Raw genomic sequence first — 21,832 nt, forward strand, 5'->3', positions numbered from 1 at the left:
AAATTAAAAATTTTTTTTGTGCCCATATTTTAAATTAATAATATATCTATTTATAATATGATTTATTTTTATTTTGAAAAATGTATTTTATTCATTGAAATGTTCACTATCAAAGATTAAGTTAAGGTTTACGTTGTACAATTTTGTCAAAACCACCTACCAACTATTTTTCATATAGGTATCGACATAATATTATGCTATGAAATTTTATTATAAAATGGTATAAGTTCAATAATTTTATTTTATTCGAATAAGTCGTTATTTTTATTCTAATTTACCATAAGTTAAATACAGCTGGGCACGTCCTATGAATTGCATTATATTGGACGATCCTTTAAATTACGTATTCTATACAATACTACAATATACTATGCTATACAATATATTATATACATATAATATTATATATATTTAATTGTTGATACCAATCAACGATAAATTGCTGTATTGTATTCATTTGTTATATTTAAAAATGCAATACGTATTTTTAATTTAGTTTTATTTGTTGAAAAAATTTCACGATCTGTTTAAAACCATAAAATGTTTGAAATTGATTTATTTAAAATATCTGTGTCTAGTTTTTAATTATTTGTAAGTTTTTTTAGCCTCTGTACAAATTGAAATCATTTAAGTATGGTTAAATTATAAATTAATGTGATACATGATACAAAATACAATTATTATTAAACTTGTATGAATAGATGTTATTTGGGAACTAGATTTATCTTGATATTGATCATCCACGAATGTTGAAGATTCTCTGGGGTCAGAAATGTCGTATGTTACTACTGTCCTTATACTAGTTGTTGTAGGCGTAGTGGTCGTCGTCGTTGTATTTAATTCATCGCCATGATCGGAAAGTGTTGTATTTGTTTCTGGGGATGACGGGCTTGTAGTAATATCAGAGGGCAAAATAGTAGTTGTTGTTGAAGAATAAGTCACTGATGTTTCTGTTTGTGACGTTTGTTTAGTTCCATCAGTAACTGTAGTTTTTATTGTCTCCGTAAATTTGTCTTCTGTGGCTATTGTTTCTTCACTTTTGCCCGTTGAAGGATTCGTGCTTAACGTTGATACTTTTGTGGTTGAAGATTGAGTAATAGGACGATGAGTGCTGGACATCTCTGAATATGGGGCTTCTGTATCGTCCGTAGCTGCTGTTTTTTCACTTTTAGCCGTTGAAGGATTCGTGCTTAAGGTCGTTACTTTTGTGGTCGAAGATTGAGTAGTCGGGATAACGGGGGTTGATAACTCTGATGAATTATCAGAGGTATAATCAGTTACTTCGGTATAGTCAGTTTCTCCGGTAGATTCAGTGTCTTCGGTATATTCAGTTTCTTTGGTATATTCCGTTTCTTTAGTATATTCTGTTTCTTCAGTAGGGGATTCAGAGCTGGGCTTATCCCAAGTTTCTTCAGTGTCTCCGGTATCTTTGGTATATTCGGTTACTTCTGGTTTTTCGGTTTTTCCAGTTATAGTTGTTGAAGGATTTGAACTCGAAGTAAATTTCTCTGTGGTTGAAGATTGAATAGTAGGAGGTTCAGAAGTGGGCATATCCGAGGATTCTTCAGTTTCTACGATCTCTTCGGTATTTTCCGTTTCATCAGTAGGACGTTCAGAGCTGGGTTTATCCTGGGATTCTTCAGTTTCTACGATTTCTTCGGTATTTTCCGTTTCATCAGTAGGACGTTCAGAGCTGGGTTTATCCTGGGATTCTTCAGTTTCTAAGATTTCTGTGGTATATACCGTTTCTTTGGTTGTTTCTGTTTCTTCAGTAGGAGATTCAGAGCTGGGCTTATCCCAAGTTTCTTCAGTGTCTCCGGTATCTTTGGTATATTCGGTTACTTCTGGTTTTTCTGTTTTTCCAGTTATAGTTGTTGAAGGATTTGAACTCGAAGTAAATTTCTCTGTGGTCGAAGATTGAATAGTAGGAGGTTCAGAGGTGGGCTTATCCGAGGATTCTTCAGTTTCTACGATCTCTTCGGTATTTTCCGTTTCATCAGTAGGACGTTCAGAGCTGGGTTTATCCTGGGATTCTTCAGTTTCTACTATTTCTTCGATATTTTCCGTTTCATCAGTAGGACGTTCAGAGCTGGGTTTATCCTGGGATTCTTCAGTTTCTACGATTTCTTCGATATTTTCTGTTTCATCAGTAGGACGTTCAGAGCTGGACTTAACCCAGGTTTCTTCAGTGTTTTCGTTATCTTTGGTATATTTGGTTACTTCTGGTTTTTCTGTTTTTCCAGTTATAGTTGTCGAAGGATTTGAACTCGAAGTAAATTTCTCTGTGGTTGAAGATTGAATAGTAGGAGTTTCAGAAGTGGGCTCATCCCAGATTTCTTCATTATTTTCGTTTTCTTTAGTATATCCACGGTAACCTGTATCTTCAGTTATAGACGACGAAGGACTCGAGTTTGAAGCAGATTTTTCTGTGGTCGATGATTTAATAATGATAGTAGAAGAATATGACTGTGTTGGAGATTTTGAAGAAGTCGAATCGTCTGACTTTATTGTATTAGTTAATATGTTTGGTGTTTCTGGTGTTTCTGGTGTTTCTTCAGGACTATCTGAATTTATTTCAACAAATTTGGTGCTTTCCGTGTCTTTCATTTTAGTGGGTTCTGTACTTAAGGAATTATATTCAACGTTTACCGTGATGCTTCGTTTTTCTTTTTGAGTGTATACAGATGATTTGAATATTGGTTTTGAATAAGTTCTTTTATATACATTGTCTGGTGAAGACATATTATTCGTATCGAATCCCGTTACTATTGAATTTGTATCAGATATAGAGTTATGATTAGAAACAAAATTGGTCATATATTTTTCTGATGTTGTATCTAAAGATATTGGGTTGATTAGATTTTTTATCCAACTGTTGTACTTCAAAATGTTATTGAATATATTAGGCTCATTGAGTGAATATATTCCATATAGATGATTATTACAGATCAGAGGCGTTCCATTATCGGTTGTCTAAAAAACAGGCACGATTAAAATAATTTATGCAAATTTAATAAACTTGATAAGTAAGTTATAAACTATTATAAATACATTTATATTAAATATCTAGTATATAAACTTGTCCTTAATTAAAAATTAAATAACGATAATGATATTCTTGTAATGAATATCTTATTTATTGTAAAAACAATTATTTATTTCTCACATTTTACACCATTTTAATCAAAATAATAATATATTTATTGATCTAATAGAGTCATTGTTATACAGAAAATAATTTTAAATAATTTACAACTAATCTTTAAATTAAAGTTATTGACAAAAAGAAAGTTCAAATTAATCATTTAAATATAAAAGCACTTAAAAACTGGAACAACTTAATCATTAATATTTAAATTTTAAATATATATAAAATCATTTAGGTAATAGGTATACCTATATATATTTATGATTTACTTGGTATTATACAAAATATTTGTATCCATTAATTTGATAAAAACTAAATCATTAATCCAAATTCTGAATATTATATCCAAAATAAGTAATAATATGACCAATATAAAATTTTATTAAATATTTGAATTTTTTATGAATAATAATTACAATTACTTGATCAATTATATATTATATAGATTCTAAATAATATAAATTTTTAGGGTTATATTATAGAGTATAACGATTCATTTCTTTAAATTATTATTATTTATTTTCATAACCACGTTAGTGCTGTGTCTGTAATCATTTAAAATAATAAATTATATAATACTTGTCTTTCACATTATTTTATGTCGAAAATCATGTAAATTAATTAAAATTAGAAATGTAATAATAAATTTGTTGTTATTTTTTATTACATTTTAAACTACAAAGACTTACGTTCTGTAATAAATTCCATATTTGTGAGTGACAAATCGTATCTTCTAAGTACCATTCGCTCTTATCATATTTTTGTTTTAAAATATTAACCACGTTCCAATATATGAGTGATATATCATTGTTTAATTGTTTTTGAAGACTGGTCACTACGCATTGTGTATTGTTCGATAAATCTTCAGTGGCCAATTTGATGGGTGTTATTATACTGTTGGTAATAATTGATTTTTCTATCTGTTACATAAATTTTATATACATATATATATAGGTATAAACATTATAAGCGTTATAGTAGAAAAAAATTTTAAGATAATAATAATAATAATATTTATTTATGAAATAATAAAATTCCGATTCATAAATACATAATCATTATAGTACAATGTAAATTTATTACATTTATAGAAATAAAAGGTAGGTAGTAATCTTAATCTAAATTGTTTACTTGAATTAATGCCACATCGTTGTATTTTGTTTCTATCACTTTTTTTGGTTTCAAAATAGTTACATGAGTTTTATTGTTTCGCATCGCAATATCTATATTGTTCAATGGAATGTTGCTTGTAGTACTAAAAGCCAAATTAAAGTCTATTAAACAACTTATATAATCATCATAAAATGAAAATGCAACTAATTAAATACCTACTTAATGCAATACGCAGAGGTTAGCACCCAATTCACATCGATCAATGTGCCTTGACATAACATTTCACCATTTGAATGAACTCTTATAAGCACCTAATACGAAAACATAAAAGTTATTTCATATTTCAATGTATGTGAAAAATATCAAAATCAAAATACTTACTATGTAAGGGAATTGTTCGTTTTGTGCCTGTGAAGATGATGAACATATTTTTTCATTTTGTAAAGGGTTTAAACTTGATTCTTAAAAATAAAATTTCATTTATCATTCATTTTTAGAATTATTATAGAGCTAAATTTTTATAATTTATTACAGACTATATGTTTATTATACATAGGTAATATATGAATTACGAGCGTTAGGTTTAGTTTTGTAGTGAATAGGTCACATATTTTTTGATGATTTTAAAAAGTATGAAATACCTATAAAATATTATAGTTAGGATTATGATAAATAGTTGTTTTCTACATAGTTATTTTTCATATAGGTATGAGGTATCTAATTTATCTCATATAAATTTAATATGGATATACTAATTGATTAAAAATTAAATTAAACTTGAATGTTTTACACACATTTGTAGGTAACTGAAATACTTATTAAATTATAAGCTATCATTAATACTAGCTGAATATTGTTTTTTTTTAACGATTCAAACAAATATTTTTTAAATAAATGAATGAATTTTCTTGACAGTGTATTTAATTTTAAATACTAGACATACTTGCATTGGTACTAGGATATAAAAATAATTTTTATGTTATTCTCTACAGCAATACAAAATAACTATAGTAGCTAGTCAGTCAATTCAATTGGTAAAAATATAATTAAAAGTACACTTCGTATAGAAAAGAACTGAAAATACTTTGAACAACTTATGAATTGTTTAAAAAAAATTTAAATATTTATTTAGTAAAACTTTAGGTGATGAATAAAATATCTAATTTGTTACGGCAGGGTGTGTTCAAGTATAATAAAACGCTGACTTACCTTTTAGTATTAAGAAACCAAATAAAACAATTTGAATAATATATTTGAACTTGTTCATATTTAAACTAAATAAAAAAGTACTATAGGTACATAATGGAATTTAAGTTTTAATTTACAGTAAAAGTGATTATTTAACACTAAGGTTTGTGGGTCGACACCAATTGACAATTAATAGATTACATTTTTTCACATGTATAGTATCAATAAGATAACTCTATAAGCACTTCACTTTCATGAATTATTATCATACGTGAGTACATGTATAGGAACATGTTAAAACAATATAGGTTTTTTTTATTTCGATTGAAGGTTGACTACCAAAAACAAGTAGGTACTTAAAATTATTCTGATGATCATCACGTAGGTGAAGGATAATACTAAAAAACTACGGTGTATTAGGTAACTACAAACTTAATAAATAATATATACAGTAGTCAGATATCTATATATTCATTGTAATGATTTGTTGATAAACAAAACAGTATAAAATTTGTTTAATTGTCAAACTACTATTATAATAGTTAATAAATCTAAATATTTAATGGAATTTTTAAATGTTCAATAAATTGAATTAGGTTACGTATAATACAATACATAAACTTTTGTTAGTTTTTATACTGTAATTTTTTGTGTGTGATTCGTGTGAATCATTATACATATAACTTAGAGAATATTATAATATATAGGATTTAGTTTGTATTTTCTAGAAGTAAAACTTAAAAATCCTTATTATTTAGTTTTTTAATAAACTGAGAAAAACTAACAATAATTAATAATTTAAGGAAAAACAGGATTTTTTAACAAAATGTTTTTCGTTTTTTTTTTCATGTAACTTAACATTTTTTTTTAAATATTATCTATTATGTTATTACATTTTAAGATATATAAATTGATGTAATTTATTGAAAATACATATTATTAAATTATTCATATTATAATAAATGCGATATTTTACCTAAAACATTTTTTTGTTACTTCTAACCTAACCTAACCTCAAGGCTATTTAAGATATTATTTAAAATAAAAAATTACCAATTCTCGTAAAAATAAAAAAATAAATTGTTTTATTATATACATGATAACTAGGTATAATTACAAATTTTCGTTTATAATTTATCAACTTATTAGACCACATAAAAGTACCTATATACGAGTAGTATACATAGTTTGTTTAAGTTACACAAAATACAAGCAAATAATAAGGCACAACTAGAATACACAAGTTTTCAAATAATCAAAGTTCAAACAATAATAATGTTATGTTATAATAAAATATTCACTGAGCTATATCTATAATTATCTATGTACACTTAATTGTTATGGAAGAATAATGTAATTTTGTTGTACATGACAATCTCTTAAAGACAATATAATAATATTATATTTATAATTTTATAAGCTATATATTATAGTTTCATATCTATATACAAAATAAATTATTAGTTTCTTTTGGACGAGAGTAATCCTGAACGTTTACTGTTCCAAGTAAAATGTATATATGTAGTGACACAAAAATAAATAAATTTACTATCTATTTAATAATAAATGTCTGTAAGTAAATTTAAAAATAAAAATAAATAAATAAATCAAATTACTTATATTTACATAAAAATAATTATTATTTAAGACTTAATAAATATATATGTATATATATGTTCTTAAAATCTCAACATTTTTAAAAACTCGTTTCTGTGAATGCGTGCTTGTCACATAATTTTCGACGATAGTGATTTGTACGAAATCACGACGATCGTCTATTAATAATTATTCATCATTAAAATATTATCTCAACTATAAATATTCTTGAAGAATGATATCGTGATTGTATACTGAAAGGTAGCACTGAACTTAAATACAACGTATAGAACGTAAACTTACACACACGATTTAAAATAAAATGTATTCATTCGAATTCAGTTTGATACTCGTACGTATCAAACTGAAACCTCCTGTGTCAGTTGATGAAAGGCGGAAGTGGCGTGAACGGTGGCTCTACTTTTATCGCGGTTTCCTCTTCTCCGTCTTCTTCTATCTGTTGCTGTTGTTGCTGCTGTTGTTGCTGCTGCTGTTGCTGTTGATGCGGATGCTGTTGGTGATCCTGGACTTCGTATCCCATGGTTCCAACGATGTCACACTCGGCGTCCGGCTGCAAGAGTCCAGCCATGTCCTGACTCATCACGTACGAGTCGACCACGTGCTTATTGAGCTGATGTCCGTGATAGTCACGGTCAGGCGGTGACTGATCCAGCGGGCCCATCATATCCTGTCGGGCCAAACATTGCATACTGGCTGAGAATAATCCTGGACTGTCTTGTGGCTGGACGGCGTACGGAGTGCCACCAAAGTTGTTATTATTATTATTGCTGCCGCTGCCGTGAAACGCGTTTTGCGTGAATGGCGATGACCCGTTGCTATTGAGCAGATTCAGGTGCGTAAGATCTCCGTAGCCCGCGGCACCGTAGCCCCAAGGTTCTGAGCCGCTGAGTGTAACCGGCGAACACGTGCCCAACGATGGCGACACGTTACCGCCGAACGTTGTCAGTGTGGTGAACGACGTTGAGCTCACCGAAGATCCAGGAGAGCCGGATGGAAAAACTGTAACATAATTATTATTACATAATTGTATGTTATCGTTAACATTATGATACAATTGTTGACGTCAAAGGTCTGTCAAAATAAATAGCACCCCTAATAAAATACTAAACGATTATGTTTGAGAAGGGTGCATGTTCGAGAACGTATTACACCCGCACGTATTGCTTTTATTGTATGCAAACGCACAAAATAATAATTATTATAAATAATTTACCAGATCAAATTTGTATTTTGTGCAGGTATTATTTATTTTAATATTAAAGTGAACTGATCTGTTAAAAATTAATGATAAGAAAAACAACTGTGTTTGTACGAACTTCTTGATTTGTTTACAGTGTTTTAATTCTTATAGAATTATTAAGTAATTTCTAAATTGCAATATTTTTCATATGTAAGTAACTACCCATTACCTGTTTAAAGGTAGAAATATTATAATTAACCAACGTACAAACAGTTGTATAGTCTTAACATTCAGATTAACAATAGTATATTGTTGTTAAATATTTAAATATCAATATGCATTAAAATAGTAATGTTAATAATACGAAATGAATTCACCAAACGTACATTTTTTTTGTTGAGTTACTCCAGTTTTGGATAAATTCTAGCATTTTTTTATTTTAAAATTATAAAAAGTGTGAATTAAATAATTTAATTTAAGGCTATTAGCTCACTATTTATTAATGATATAAAATGACACATTATTATTCCATTATCAAAAAAACGAATAACACACATCATTCACTTTAGATAAAGTGCGATTATTACTTGAAATCGCAACTGTGATTAACATTTTGAGTTATTATTTAATCGGGATATTTTGTCTTGGAATATTTTTGCGGAGATATTTTGATTTAGAGATATTTTGATTTAGATATTTTGTTGTAGAACCTAAGTTAAAATGGTTATTAGTACCAATGGCCAATGTCACCGAGGGTTTATATTAATAATAATAAAAAAAAAAATTTTTGATTATCTAATCTTATGAATATCCAACTTTTGGATATCGTATAATACACACAATAAGTAAAAACCAAGGAGTAAATAAATATGCAATAATTTTATTTTTAAATTATCGGATTTTAAGAAAAATATATTTTTAATTATTAGCTTATATCTGTATAATTTATGGTTTCTGCTGACTGTAATAAAATATGTCACTGTATAAATATTTTAATGCACTTAAGACTAAGTTTTTTGAAAGATCGTTTTAATTTTTTGAAAATGTGAGCGAGAAAAAGTGTATATACCAATAACTAATAAGAAACCGAGTAATCTATAATACACACAACACACTTACCGGAATTAGTGAGGTAAACAGTTTTCCTGGGTGGCTCTCTCTTTCGCCACTTGGCCCTCCGGTTTTGAAACCATACTTGAACTCGAGACTCGCTAAGCTTCAGATTCAAAGCTAATTCTTCTCTAGCGAACACGTCTGGATACGGAGCTCTCTCAAACGCTCGTTCTAACTCTTCCAATTGATGAGACGTGAACGTTGTTCTATATAAATGATAAAAGATAGTGGTATTAAAAATTAGTATTGTATAATATTATATATTATACAATAATTTATGATATGAAGTAGGAAACCATGTTATGATAGATCGTTTTATAATATTAAGTGATGGATAGGTACAATTATTTAAAAAAAAGAAAGAAATATTAAATTACATACATAATTATAACTAGGTATATTAATAATATTATTTAAAATGTTTTGAGGGTATGCTGACCTTGTCTTTTTCTTCTTTGTACCGTTGTTATCGGTATTTTTCGATTTAGAACTTGATTTCTTTGGCACTGGTTGTTCAGCGGGTAACCCTGCAAACAATACAAATGATTTATTGACGATTGCAAAAGAAAAAAACGAAAAATAATAAAACGCTGATAACCTGACGATAAAATGTCATTAAACATAGAACTTTTAAATATTTCATGTTTCAGTTGTTATTAATTTACACGAAAAAGTATATTTCATTATTTAAAAAGTAGTTAAAAATAATAATCTGAATCTTAATATTTTCATCTTATTTGATTATAAATTTATACTTTTTTTAACCATGTCATTTATTAATTATTATTAAATTATATAGCAAACATTTGTAAAGATTAGATTAATTATTCTTATTCCAATCAACCATTGATATAGGTATCTATTTATCTACTACAAGTAAATATATAACTATAAAAATATTTTATAATTTATGAGTACTTTATTACTATCTTAAAAACATAAAAACACATTATATTATTATCGTGTGATTATAATATATACCTGAAGACTGTTGACCGGTGGATGGCAATGAGTTCGAATCCATTTCCAATTTGATGGGATGCTTCTGTCCGTTGGTGTTCACAACAATGTCGGTCGGCTGCACTTGAACGGTGGATGTGACTGGCATCTGAAACAAGTCTTGCGGATCGCCAATCTGTACCTGTCTGTCCTGTTGCTGCTGCTGTTGCTGCATTTGGTCCTGAACGCTGTGGTGGTGTCGGTGCATATCCATATCCTGGAGTTGGTGGTGATGGTGGTGATGATGATGCTGCAAGTCCATGTGGTCAGGTACGGGCAGTGTATATCCCATCATATCACCAGGCTGCTGAAATGCCAACAGCGGCTGGTGCTGGTGGTGTCCGGACGGCGACCCCGGCTTCGTCTGATGATGGTATTCGTTGAACATCATCGACTCGTCAAACGCACCCTCGTCCATGATGTCAAGTAAAAACCCTTTGGTGGTTATTGTAATTGAGTTCGACGTATACGTTGTTTATAATTGTGGTTATCACGTTTGGTTTGCGTACACACGCACACGCGCGTGTCGCGATGATGAGATACGGCGGCGGCGGACTGTGAGCGGTGGTGGCGGTGGTGGCGGAGGGACAGTTAATTTCTGTTGATTGTCTACAATTGAAGCGGCGACGACGGACTGAATTATAGGATCTAATATTATTATATTAAATAAACTTCGTTTAAGGGCAATTTAAAAAAGTGAACCCGGTTTTAATAGTGGTCTGGCGTGCACGACTTGGAACATTCGTGTAGTCGTTGCTCCTCCGACGCGGGTGAGTATCTCGTTCGGTATCTTCGGAGACGCAATCGAAAAACGGACGGAAAAACGAAAACAAACAAATGCGAATCGCCGAAACGCCACGCTTGTAGTATATGACGTTTATTAATTATTAATATATTGTAATAAAATGTGTTCGCGCGGTGACAACTTAGGTATATTTAACGGCGACTGAGACGCGTGTGGCCGCTGCGGTGTACGTCGTGCTCGGACCGTGTGAAGTTCAAAGTAAAAACGTACCGTGTGCTCGATGTAAGTTTTCGCGTTCGACGGGACGTGCATGCGTATATGCATGTGTATGTGGGCTGCGACCAATAGGGGCTTTTGGGAGTGGTGGCGGGTCGACCAATGCGACGCGCGTACATAGGTTAGGTATATAGCTCGCGGGGACCGTAGCCGTCCCTTCGACTATATCAATCGCACGCACTCACACACACGCACACATACACACATACACACATACACACGTACACACGTACACACATACACTATTGTACAGTCACGATATTAATATTATAATAGTGTCACTGTGGCAATTGTAAATAATCCAGTTAAAAAGATATATAAACTTAATATTCACAATGTACCAAGCACGCGATAACACTGCGAAATAATAACAAATAATACTACATTTAACGTTGTTTACTACGACAATATCGTAAGATGAAATACTCTACGTATGATATATAATATAGAGGACATATAATTCCTTAGTGTATAGTCGCCGTCTATCAAACTGTTAGATTCCAACGTATATCAAAATCTCACTAGACATTGTGACTTCTATAGGTTATCGAATATTTGAGCTTAAATACAGTTTAACCCTATTACCAAACTAAAATAGAAGAATACTTTCAAAATAATATCAAAAGTCCTTGCTACAGTAAAATATTGTACATAACGAAGAAGTTACAGTAGTTTACTATTTATTTAGTTGCTATTTTATTATTTTATACTTAGCTATAATAATTATGTTATAATAAATTGTAACTTTATAAAATTATATTTTACAAAATAGTCAATAGACATGACATTGTCTTGAAAATATTTTCCTATTGAAATTTGGAAATTTAGCCTTTTAAATCATGATAATATTAACCTTGACGTATAAACATTTATATTTTATACACAGTGCAATTTGTTTTATAATATCACCCATTAGATGGGAACGGTACAAATGTAAGTAGGTACAGGTACTCTACAAATAATACGATTATCACGTCTTCTTAAGTATAATTTATATTCTCATGCTTGTTGTTTATGGATTCATTTATTTTTGGTGTTTTTAAACTATATTTATAATTTGAGTGTTATACTCATCTTTTGTATTTTAGGAAAATATGTTTCTCAATTTATTTATTTAAAAGGTATTTAAGTTATGTAATAGGTATATATATAACGTATACAAAAGTATTATTACTTATAGATTTCATAATTGTACGATTCATAACATACGTTATAATAATTTATTTCGATAATTTATAATATAACATAATATATTATTATGTTAGAAATTACAATTTACAAATAAATTTATTGAATAATTCTTTAAAAGGTATATTTTTATTCTTCTAATAATTTTTAACGTTTTCGAAAATATTTGTATATAATTTAAAATCACTGCAAAGTAAAACTATATATTTTTGTATCTTTATTATTTATTTATAAATTTGTTTTTTTTTTTAAAAACAATATACAATTTTAATTTTTTATTCTGAAACAAATAATTTTTCAAGTATTTCAGAATATTATACATTAATATTTTATAAATATATCTTTATATCTTTTATATTAACCGTAATTTTCTTGTATTATTAATTTTTTTTCTTGTAAAATTTAAATTAATTCAAAGTTAGTTGTTAATCTTTTATTATTAATATATATATATATATATAATATATATATATTGTTAATTATTATACTACTTGTAACACAATCTAATCAACTTCATGTAAATGTTTTACTATATCACGGTATCTGCATTTTATCTAAAATAAATACAACAATTTAATTTTCAACAAATATTTAAAGCTCAGATGATAAAAAAAGTAAATTTAGCAACGTACTTCTGATGACACTTTATTTCATTCACCTCAACTTTAAATACTGATAAGAAGTTATAATTAATTAACTACTCGTTTAAAAACTGTTTTTATAATATATTAAGAACCGGTTTCAGTGGGGTTATTGGTTAATACATAATATTATGAACGGAAAAGATTATATATATATTTTTTTAAATAAACAACGGTAATATTATGTATATCTAATATGAGTGTGAGATATATCGAGATATTTGTCGAGGAAACCCAATACTTTAATAGTCACTATGCGCGGTGGGGGGAGGTTAGAGAGTCGATCAGATAAGTAATAAGTATATTATGACATCCGCATTGCTTCCGGAAGTCAAACTAAACGACGGGGTGCAGCCACTAATCGCTAACAAAAGTGCCGAACATATTCGGTTCCGTTTCTAGATAATTTACCTCAAAATCGGCGTGTTTATCAAATTTGTTCAATGGATCATGCAGTGCAAGCAATTTTTTTAAGAATTTTGTATAAAACAGCCCCCCCCCCTCTGCAACGACCGTCCACACTCAGACGTTGCTCGGCCGTAACGACGTGCACCATATATTATAACCTGAGTAGCATTTATATATATACATCGTCGCATACATATAGACCTTTTAACACTGATGCGAAGGGTGATTAGCCTCGGAAATGCGGGACGATTATTACAGAAGCCCTTATTATTATTGTTATTATTTTTTTTCGTCGTCATGCACGTAATACACATACAGCGTATACAACATATTACTGTATGTACTCTGCGTGCAGTACCTATTCCTATATAATAATATATACGACTGACGCGATCGTCTCCGTGATAAACGTCTGTTCTCTAGTCGATTCCCATCACATTATATAAGTGGTAAAAATACAATATAATATTATTATTATTATGTATACATATTTCGACGAGTGTCCAAGCGAGATTAATGTGTACTATTATACATATTTTATACCCCTGTGGCGTTACACACCGTTTTGGAAAAGCGGGTAATTTAACACGCAAAAGTCACGGCCCCTCTCATCACACACTGTATATAACAGTACCTACTTATACGTGCGAGACCTGTGGTGGCGTTCGTCGCACCAATTGAGCACATTATCAGAGTATGCAATCTTTTCGTGTTACAAACGAAGCTGCAGCATGCAAAGGTATTGCTACAAGACCCGTGTTTATACGCATCTAAGCTTTGCATACTTACATAGTGATGTGCTTTCTATTTACGTTTCGAGCAATTGTTTTATCGGTCGTAATTATTATGTATCTACTATCATAATCATTTTTTAGATTATTTTTATTTCAATTATAAACCGACTTTTGATTCGTATTCTGAGAAAAATTATTTTTCTCATTATTTCTGTATAAACATTTTTTTATTTTAAATTTAACATGTATACGGATAGATAATATTTGCACACGCGATATCCCTAAATTGCTAATCTACACTACTACTCTAATCCACTTATCTTAATTCCTTACAGCAAATAATACCAAATTAAATCGGAAATATTTTCATTTAGTTTAATATAGTCAATACTCAATAGTCATTGACATTAATACCTACCAATTAACACTTACATTTTTGACGATAACCTGGTTTATAATACGTCTATAACGTAATATAATAAAAATTATTGCTTGGACCGCTTTTAGTAGTAGACTTAATTCTTATTAATATAGTTATTTCGACATAGTAACTTATATTGCTATACTAACAGGACGTTTCGTAATAATTTATCATAGATATGCACTCGCCTTGATTATATTACTTGAAATGAAAAAGTAGCTAATATGGATTAGAAAAAAATTAGCAATTACTTAAATCTAAAATGCATTTACCACAATTATCTACAGTATTTGCCAAATTAATTTTAAGAGAGACCGCATCATCATTTTCTAGAACTTGATTATTTTATAAAATAATATAGGTACTTACCTATAAATTATATTTTATTTTGAATATCATATACAGTCCTTTTTAAATATTTTTGTAGTTCTAAAATTGTTTAAGTATCTAAAAAGTGATCTTTATTTATTATACATACATTTTTTTTTTAAAGTTTTTGCTATTTATATTTAAATATTTTCTTTTCGAAAACAACCTGTAAAAATTAGTTAATACTCTTATCTAAAATGTGATATTTTTGTAAGAATAATAATTAAACCTCCAATTTATTAATGGCATTATAATCAATAATCCACTATAAAAATTACAGTTTGAAATAAAGTGGTTCCTTGGCGTGCGCAGGAATTTAGTATCAGGTGGGGGGGGGGGGGTTGTCAAAAATAAAAATGTATTATTTAATATTTTACATTATTTTTATGAACTAGTAATCCAAAATCTAGTTATGTTTGAAGACTAAAAAAAAGTCCACGGGGGACTAATATATCCCCCCTACGCACTTCACTGAAGTGATTTTAAGTTTAAATTCAAAAGTAAGTTTAAATTTCTTGCATATTGTAATAAACATATTATATTTTGAAGATACTTATATCTATACAATACAATACAATATAGTATTTAAATATAATATAGGAAAGCGTTTTGCCATTATGCAGTTTGGAAATAAACCATGACCTAACATCGTAAGTAACATGATACTGGATAACTAATGTAAACATAAATATATTATACACGTTTTGGGCAGTAACAAAAGTTAGCCTATTATCAATTAACCTTGAACTACAGCTGACTGTTAAATGTATAATTTATACATAGATCATAATTCATAATTATTTATATTATTATCTAGTAATAATTTCACTTTAATTTCGAGTATATCTCATTCAGCAAACATCATGCATTCATGCGTAATACTTCATTCGATATATTGCATATACAATGTACTTATAGATGTAATATAGATAAAGTACTGAATAACAACATTTTACTCATTAACAACATTGTGTTCAGTGTACATCGTCGTAGTACCTATACGTAATAAGTAATTACTAATAATTAAGGCTAGGATTTTGATGCAAAGGCATTATTTTTTTCTGGTGCTTTGAAACGTTGGTCCGTAAATATAAAATTTATTTTGGGCAATACTGATTATTTTAAAGTAATTTTTTTTTTTTTTGCTTTTTTGACGATTTCGGTGTATTTTCTTAATTTTTAAATCATTTTTCACAATTTATTCATAAAATAAACAAAAATTGTTGCAATTAACAAGAGACTTTCGGCAAACTGGCGACGGTAAAAATAATAAATTAAATAACACGACAAGTTATCATCGATAATAATTTTACTATATTATATGTATAGCTAGACCTCGATAAGTATTACTGAATTAGTAACCAATTAGTATATCTAGAACTAAACAAGTAACAAATACTATATAGGTAGTAATAAACCATATAAATAAACAATAAAAAATAGAAAAAATTTTCCAGTTTTTAAGCTGTATAATAAATGTAATTTAAATGCATTTTTTGAGTTTTTTAAATCGTTTTTTTCATTTTTTAAAGGACATTTTTGAGATTTTTTAGGGCATTAAAATCTCAACCTTACTAATAATATATAGTATAATAATAAATATGCACGAATTGTGATATGAACAACACAAACTAAAAATATTTAAATAGGTATATGATGCTACAGATAGTGTTAAATACTTTAATGTAATAGGTGTGTAAAAATTGTTTAAACATAAATTATTATTTTATTTTTTATATAAATATTACGGATAGTATGATACATTGTTGAATCCACGAATATCTATCTAATTTACTGGTATTTTTGGACAACAACTTATTAAAATATTATTTTGCGTGGGCATGTATATATTATTATACCTACCCTGAGTTATAAATAAGAATATAAATATTAAAACAGGTTTCACGAATATTACGATTTATGTTTGCTTCGTGTAATGTTAAAAAAAAAAATAACAATTATTTTCGACAAACTAGTATATTATACCGATTCAATTATATTATAATAAAATATAGTACTATACTATTATATGGTATACTATATATATTAAATACGCAGTGATAATCTCAGTTAGTGAACGTTTCCCAAAAGCGGACTACCTTCCAATTGTGGACACTCTTTAAATAAACTTGAGAAGGCCTATCTGTATGAATGTCTCACAAAAATCTAATTGAGAAAAATTATTCTAGATCCTTTGTTGGGCACCGGGTAATAAATACTTTTAAATTGTAATTACAAATAAAGGACGCACAATTTTGTCACTAAATAAACTTTATTTTTATTATTTTAAAATTTAGTTAAAATTTAGTTAAGTAAATAATAATATGGATTACTGTACCATACTATTATTTTCAACTTAATAAAATAATAAAATTTAAATGTTCATTAATTAAACAAATAAATTAATAAAAAAATATCCCAGTTAATATTTTAATATTTCCCAGAAGATTTTGAATACTGAAAACAAAATTTTTCATTTTTATTTTCTGTCCTGTTTGGTTTTTAATAATTGTTTGTGTCATACATTACTATAACTCTGTCGGTATAAGTTAATTTATTTTTTAATATACTCGTATTTCAATACTCAAATACATTATATTATGTATGACTATACGGTTAAATTAATTTAAAAATCACGAAATCACGGTCTAGTAATGAAACTTCGTATAATATAGTTTATGACGATAATACACGTACTGGCACATATTATTTTCACACGAATATAAATATTGTATTGTGCACTTTTAGATGAGCGGAGAGGTGATGATACAATTTTTTGTGTTTTATGTGTGAATACACACAATTTATAATAGAAAAAAATACTTCGATTTTCAACTTCAGTCATCATTATATTTTTTGATATGAAAGTGATTTAGTTGTTTCTTTTGGGAGGTTAAAATTCAAAATCATATGATGAAGTGCACTTGAAACCTACTATACGTACCTACATCAGAGTGGTTACTGGTTACCTACTTCCCCTTTTTTTTAGTTTATCTTAAAATGTAATATTTTTCACTACCTATAAAAAGTCTTAATAACAGTTTAATAAAATAATAAACCGTATTAACATGGTTCCTTAAAATATGTGTGCTCCGGGACGTTCCCTCTAACAACCCCTTAATTCGGACATGAAGTTATATATTTCCATTTGAGGTATTTTGTTGCGTGGGAAATATTTCACTGTATGTAAATGTTAATCATCGTATGACAAATATGAATATCGTGAAATCGTTTGCAGTTGAATATTATATAATATTAGTACGAGTGGTGACTGAACAACTGTTTAGTTTTTAGTCTGAGAAAAAACAAAGACGATATTTAACTTACGATCATCTCAGAAAACGATAACATTATATCTAGGGTCAAAGTCACTATAAATGTCATGATGTGATCGCGAGGCAGTGTGCCTCTGATGGTGGTGGTGTGAAGGGTGGTTCGGGTGGGTCGTAATATCACACGCACTTGAAATCGTCAAAATTACTATTGTAATAATAATATGTACAGATATTACACGCGTATATACAATATATACACATTTATAGTGTTCGTCGTCGGGTCACAGTCAGGTTTGCATCGGGTGCTGCTATGCGGGTGAGGGCGCAGCGCAGAAGGGCTCGTGCGCGCGGGCAAAGGGATTTCGGCACGCGACCCGGCAGCGGCGACGGCCCTCATGTCGAGCATATGGTTTCACATGGTGGCCGAGTCCCGTTCGTTGTTTGTATAATATGATATTATTTTTTCTTCCCATATAGACAAAAATTATGTATATATATATAAACTATATATACTTTGAGGTTTACGCTTTTATATATGTATATATATTATATATAGAACATTAGCATTTCATATAATACGTGTAATTCCCACGGTGACGACCTGCCGCGGTCGTCGCTTGGATTCGGTGGTACCGTACTACCTATACACTTTTGCTGTAGCAGACGGGTATACTATATTATATTGTTGTTATTATATAACGATTTACTATATATATATATATATCTTTTAATAACATAATATGTCTACCTATTATTTTAAATTGTATCATTGTATTTATTAGTACTTATACAGGTATTATATCTGATCTATTTATGTATAATGTTAGTACGGTACTTATAAAATTTGACATATTAGGGGAGAAAGATTACATTTGTTCGTAAATAAAGATCATAATACGGATCTGATCTCAATTGTCTGATCAATTGTTTGAATTTATTTTTTTTGATAGTATATTATACTTATTTAGGTAATATGAATTTGATAGTTGTATCATTAAAAAATAAATAAAAATAAAATTATGAATAAAAACCAAGGACAAATTTCCGAAGAAAGATATTCCCTTTATATAAACTGCAGACGTCCTACAAATATATTAAATAATTAGGTATAACTATTTTGTTTTGTTGAAGGACTGCAGCATGATTGTGCGGTAGAATTATTTATAATCTCAAATTGTCGTGTATTATAATTGCGATGAGCGTTAAATCGACTACTGTAAAATATATTGGACCTCACGAGAATACTATATTATTTTTATAAATATAACAATATACACGTAGTATCACGGATTTAAAAAATTACGAAAATGTTGTTAAAAAGGAACATATTATATACTATGTAACCAAGCTGTTAAATCTAATAACTTATTTAAGTTACAACAGTAAAACTAAGAAAACATAATATTATATTTAAATTTTTTTGGAACAAATTTATAAACTTTTGAGTTTCAACCTAACGAAACATGAGCCGGTAATCTATATAATATATAAAACATTGGTGCGATAATTATAATCAATATGATATTATCTCTGACTACAGATAGTTGTTACTGCAGTTGTCTTAATTGAAATGTTTACTCCGATGTTTAAACGTTGCATACTTTTATATATTAGGTAGTATGTATAATTATAAGTATTACATATGCATATTATAATATTTTGCTGAGTGCTGAATATATAATCATCGTTAAGTATTAATTATTTTACGGGCTGTAAGCCTGTTAATTAGGATATGAGATGGATAAAGTGTTGATTAATTGTATCAAATTCCTATATTTCCTATAAGTACAGAATTAAATATGGTTATCATCAATATTATTTAATTTTTAAAATATGAAAACAATTAATGTTCACAATAATCAACTATAATGTTAACGATTAAATGTAATCATTGTAGACTTTACTTTAATATCCTTACGTTTGAACAAATACAAAATACACAATGCAATTTATCATTATTTTAAATTTCAAATATCGAATCTATATTATATTAGGTGTAAATAAATAGTATATGATATTTCGTTAAGCATAAATAAGCATAATTTTTAAGATAACATAATATTATATTTTGTGCCAACTATATTAATATGATACGTATTATGTAAAGTTAATTTATTGACTTAAATGATTAAATATCTTGTTTTACGTTTATTATTGTTTACTTTGTAAATTATAATACAAGCACCATATATGTATACTACCCATATGTTTAAACAATATATAGATATAAATATATAATACATACTGTAAACATAACATATACATTACATATTATTCAATATTTATATACTATAATTTTTATGACATTTATTTTCTATAAAAGTACTATATTATTTATTTTTACATTATTTAATTAAAAAAATAGTTTTAGTTTACAATACATTTTGAATTTTCATTTAAATTTTTGTTTTAAAAAATATATTTTAAAAATTACGGTAGAAAGTAATAAATTTTAATATACCTATATATACTTAAGAAAAATATTTCTAAACTAATTGTCTGTATATATGTATGTATAATACATTATGTCATATATAGGTATGTGTTTGCATATTATGTTATATGTATAATACCTATGCGTAATACACTGGGTCACCATACTTGTAGTAAAAATTTAATTTGTTGCATTTAAAAGATAATGGTTCTTGCCTTAAAAAAAAAAAAAAATATAGATCCACGATTAAGTTATTGAAGAGTTCCGTACAACAACGATATAATTAATTTTTTTTGAAAAAGAAATTTTGAAATTAAAAAAAAAAAATACGAGTATATCTGTACAAAAACGAAACACATCTGACCATTCTTAAAATTATTATAAATAAATTATACGTTCCATTAGTATTTAAGTTGGGTATGTGTTATTAAAATGTATTGTACCTATTTAGGTACTAGATTAACTTTTGCACACCATAACAATAATCTCCCTATAAAAAATTGTGATTATATTTCAAGGTTTCCAACATTGTATTAATGTTTTAAAGTCTTAAAAATATAATATAGTATGTATAAGTAGTAAGTACTAATCCCAAAATTGTATATTTTAAAGAATGTAATATTATTATGTATGACATTTAATAAAAAAAAAAAAACGTAAACATTTTTAGATGAGTTCTCAAATATGTTGAATTTCAACTTTTTTCTGTTTTATTTTATTATGATATATTTTTTTTTGTTTTGCTTATGTTACAAACCATATTTCATTTGGATTGGTATTGTGAAGGACATTATGTTTATTTGGTTTCATAAATACACATTTTTGAATGTTAATAAGTGATTTCAAAAAAGAAAGATGATTAAATTATTTATCAATAAACAACTTGACAAGAAATTAGTATAAATGTAGAACAATAATTATTAGATATAATACAAACTGAATAAATTACGTTAATTACGTAAATACGTTAATAGTATTAATAT

General features: G+C 28.1%; 2 protein-coding genes across 3 annotated transcripts; both read right to left on the bottom strand.

Annotated features, from left to right (window-relative positions):
• Positions 1–482: 482 nt before the first annotated feature.
• Positions 483–5,643, bottom strand: LOC114120804 (mucin-5AC-like). Of its 2 annotated transcripts, XM_027982842.2 has the most exons (6): positions 5,471–5,643; positions 4,643–4,722; positions 4,481–4,572; positions 4,280–4,403; positions 3,838–4,068; positions 483–2,973 (listed from the first exon to the last, which is right to left on the bottom strand). In XM_027982842.2, exons 1-6 carry the CDS (start codon positions 5,526–5,528, stop codon positions 643–645), a joined length of 2,916 nt encoding a protein of 971 aa, XP_027838643.2. In that variant the 5' UTR covers positions 5,529–5,643; the 3' UTR covers positions 483–642. The 2 variants fall into 2 exon arrangements, with proteins under 2 accessions (XP_027838643.2, XP_050066856.1); XM_050210899.1 differs by lacking the exons at positions 4,643–4,722; positions 5,471–5,643 and having other exon boundaries at positions 4,280–4,422.
• Positions 5,644–6,511: 868 nt separating this feature from the next.
• LOC114120737 (homeobox protein orthopedia-like) lies at positions 6,512–11,354 on the bottom strand. Its single transcript, XM_027982745.2, has 4 exons — positions 10,341–11,354; positions 9,799–9,886; positions 9,366–9,565; positions 6,512–8,065 (listed from the first exon to the last, which is right to left on the bottom strand). Exons 1-4 carry the CDS (start codon positions 10,774–10,776, stop codon positions 7,425–7,427), a joined length of 1,365 nt encoding a protein of 454 aa, XP_027838546.1. The 5' UTR covers positions 10,777–11,354; the 3' UTR covers positions 6,512–7,424.
• Positions 11,355–21,832: the final 10,478 nt, after the last annotated feature.

This window comes from Aphis gossypii, chromosome 1, assembly GCF_020184175.1.
Source record: "Aphis gossypii isolate Hap1 chromosome 1, ASM2018417v2, whole genome shotgun sequence".
NCBI lineage: Eukaryota > Metazoa > Arthropoda > Insecta > Hemiptera > Aphididae > Aphis > Aphis gossypii.

Bases quoted from the DNA above. Each gene is read 5' to 3' on its own strand.
- LOC114120804 (XM_027982842.2), bottom strand. From the start codon at position 5,528: ATGAACAAGTTCAAATATATTATTCAAATTGTTTTATTTGGTTTCTTA. The intron at 4,573-4,642 runs GTAAGTATTTTG...TTTTCGTATTAG, and splicing joins ACGAACAATTCCCTTACATA to GTGCTTATAAGAGTTCATTC. The intron at 4,404-4,480 runs GTAGGTATTTAA...TTTGGCTTTTAG, and splicing joins ACCTCTGCGTATTGCATTAA to TACTACAAGCAACATTCCAT.
- LOC114120737 (XM_027982745.2), bottom strand. From the start codon at position 10,776: ATGGACGAGGGTGCGTTTGACGAGTCGATGATGTTCAACGAATACCAT. The intron at 9,887-10,340 runs GTATATATTATA...TATTGTTTGCAG, and splicing joins CACCGGTCAACAGTCTTCAG to GGTTACCCGCTGAACAACCA. The intron at 8,066-9,365 runs GTAAGTGTGTTG...ATTATGTTACAG, and splicing joins TGTTTACCTCACTAATTCCG to TTTTTCCATCCGGCTCTCCT.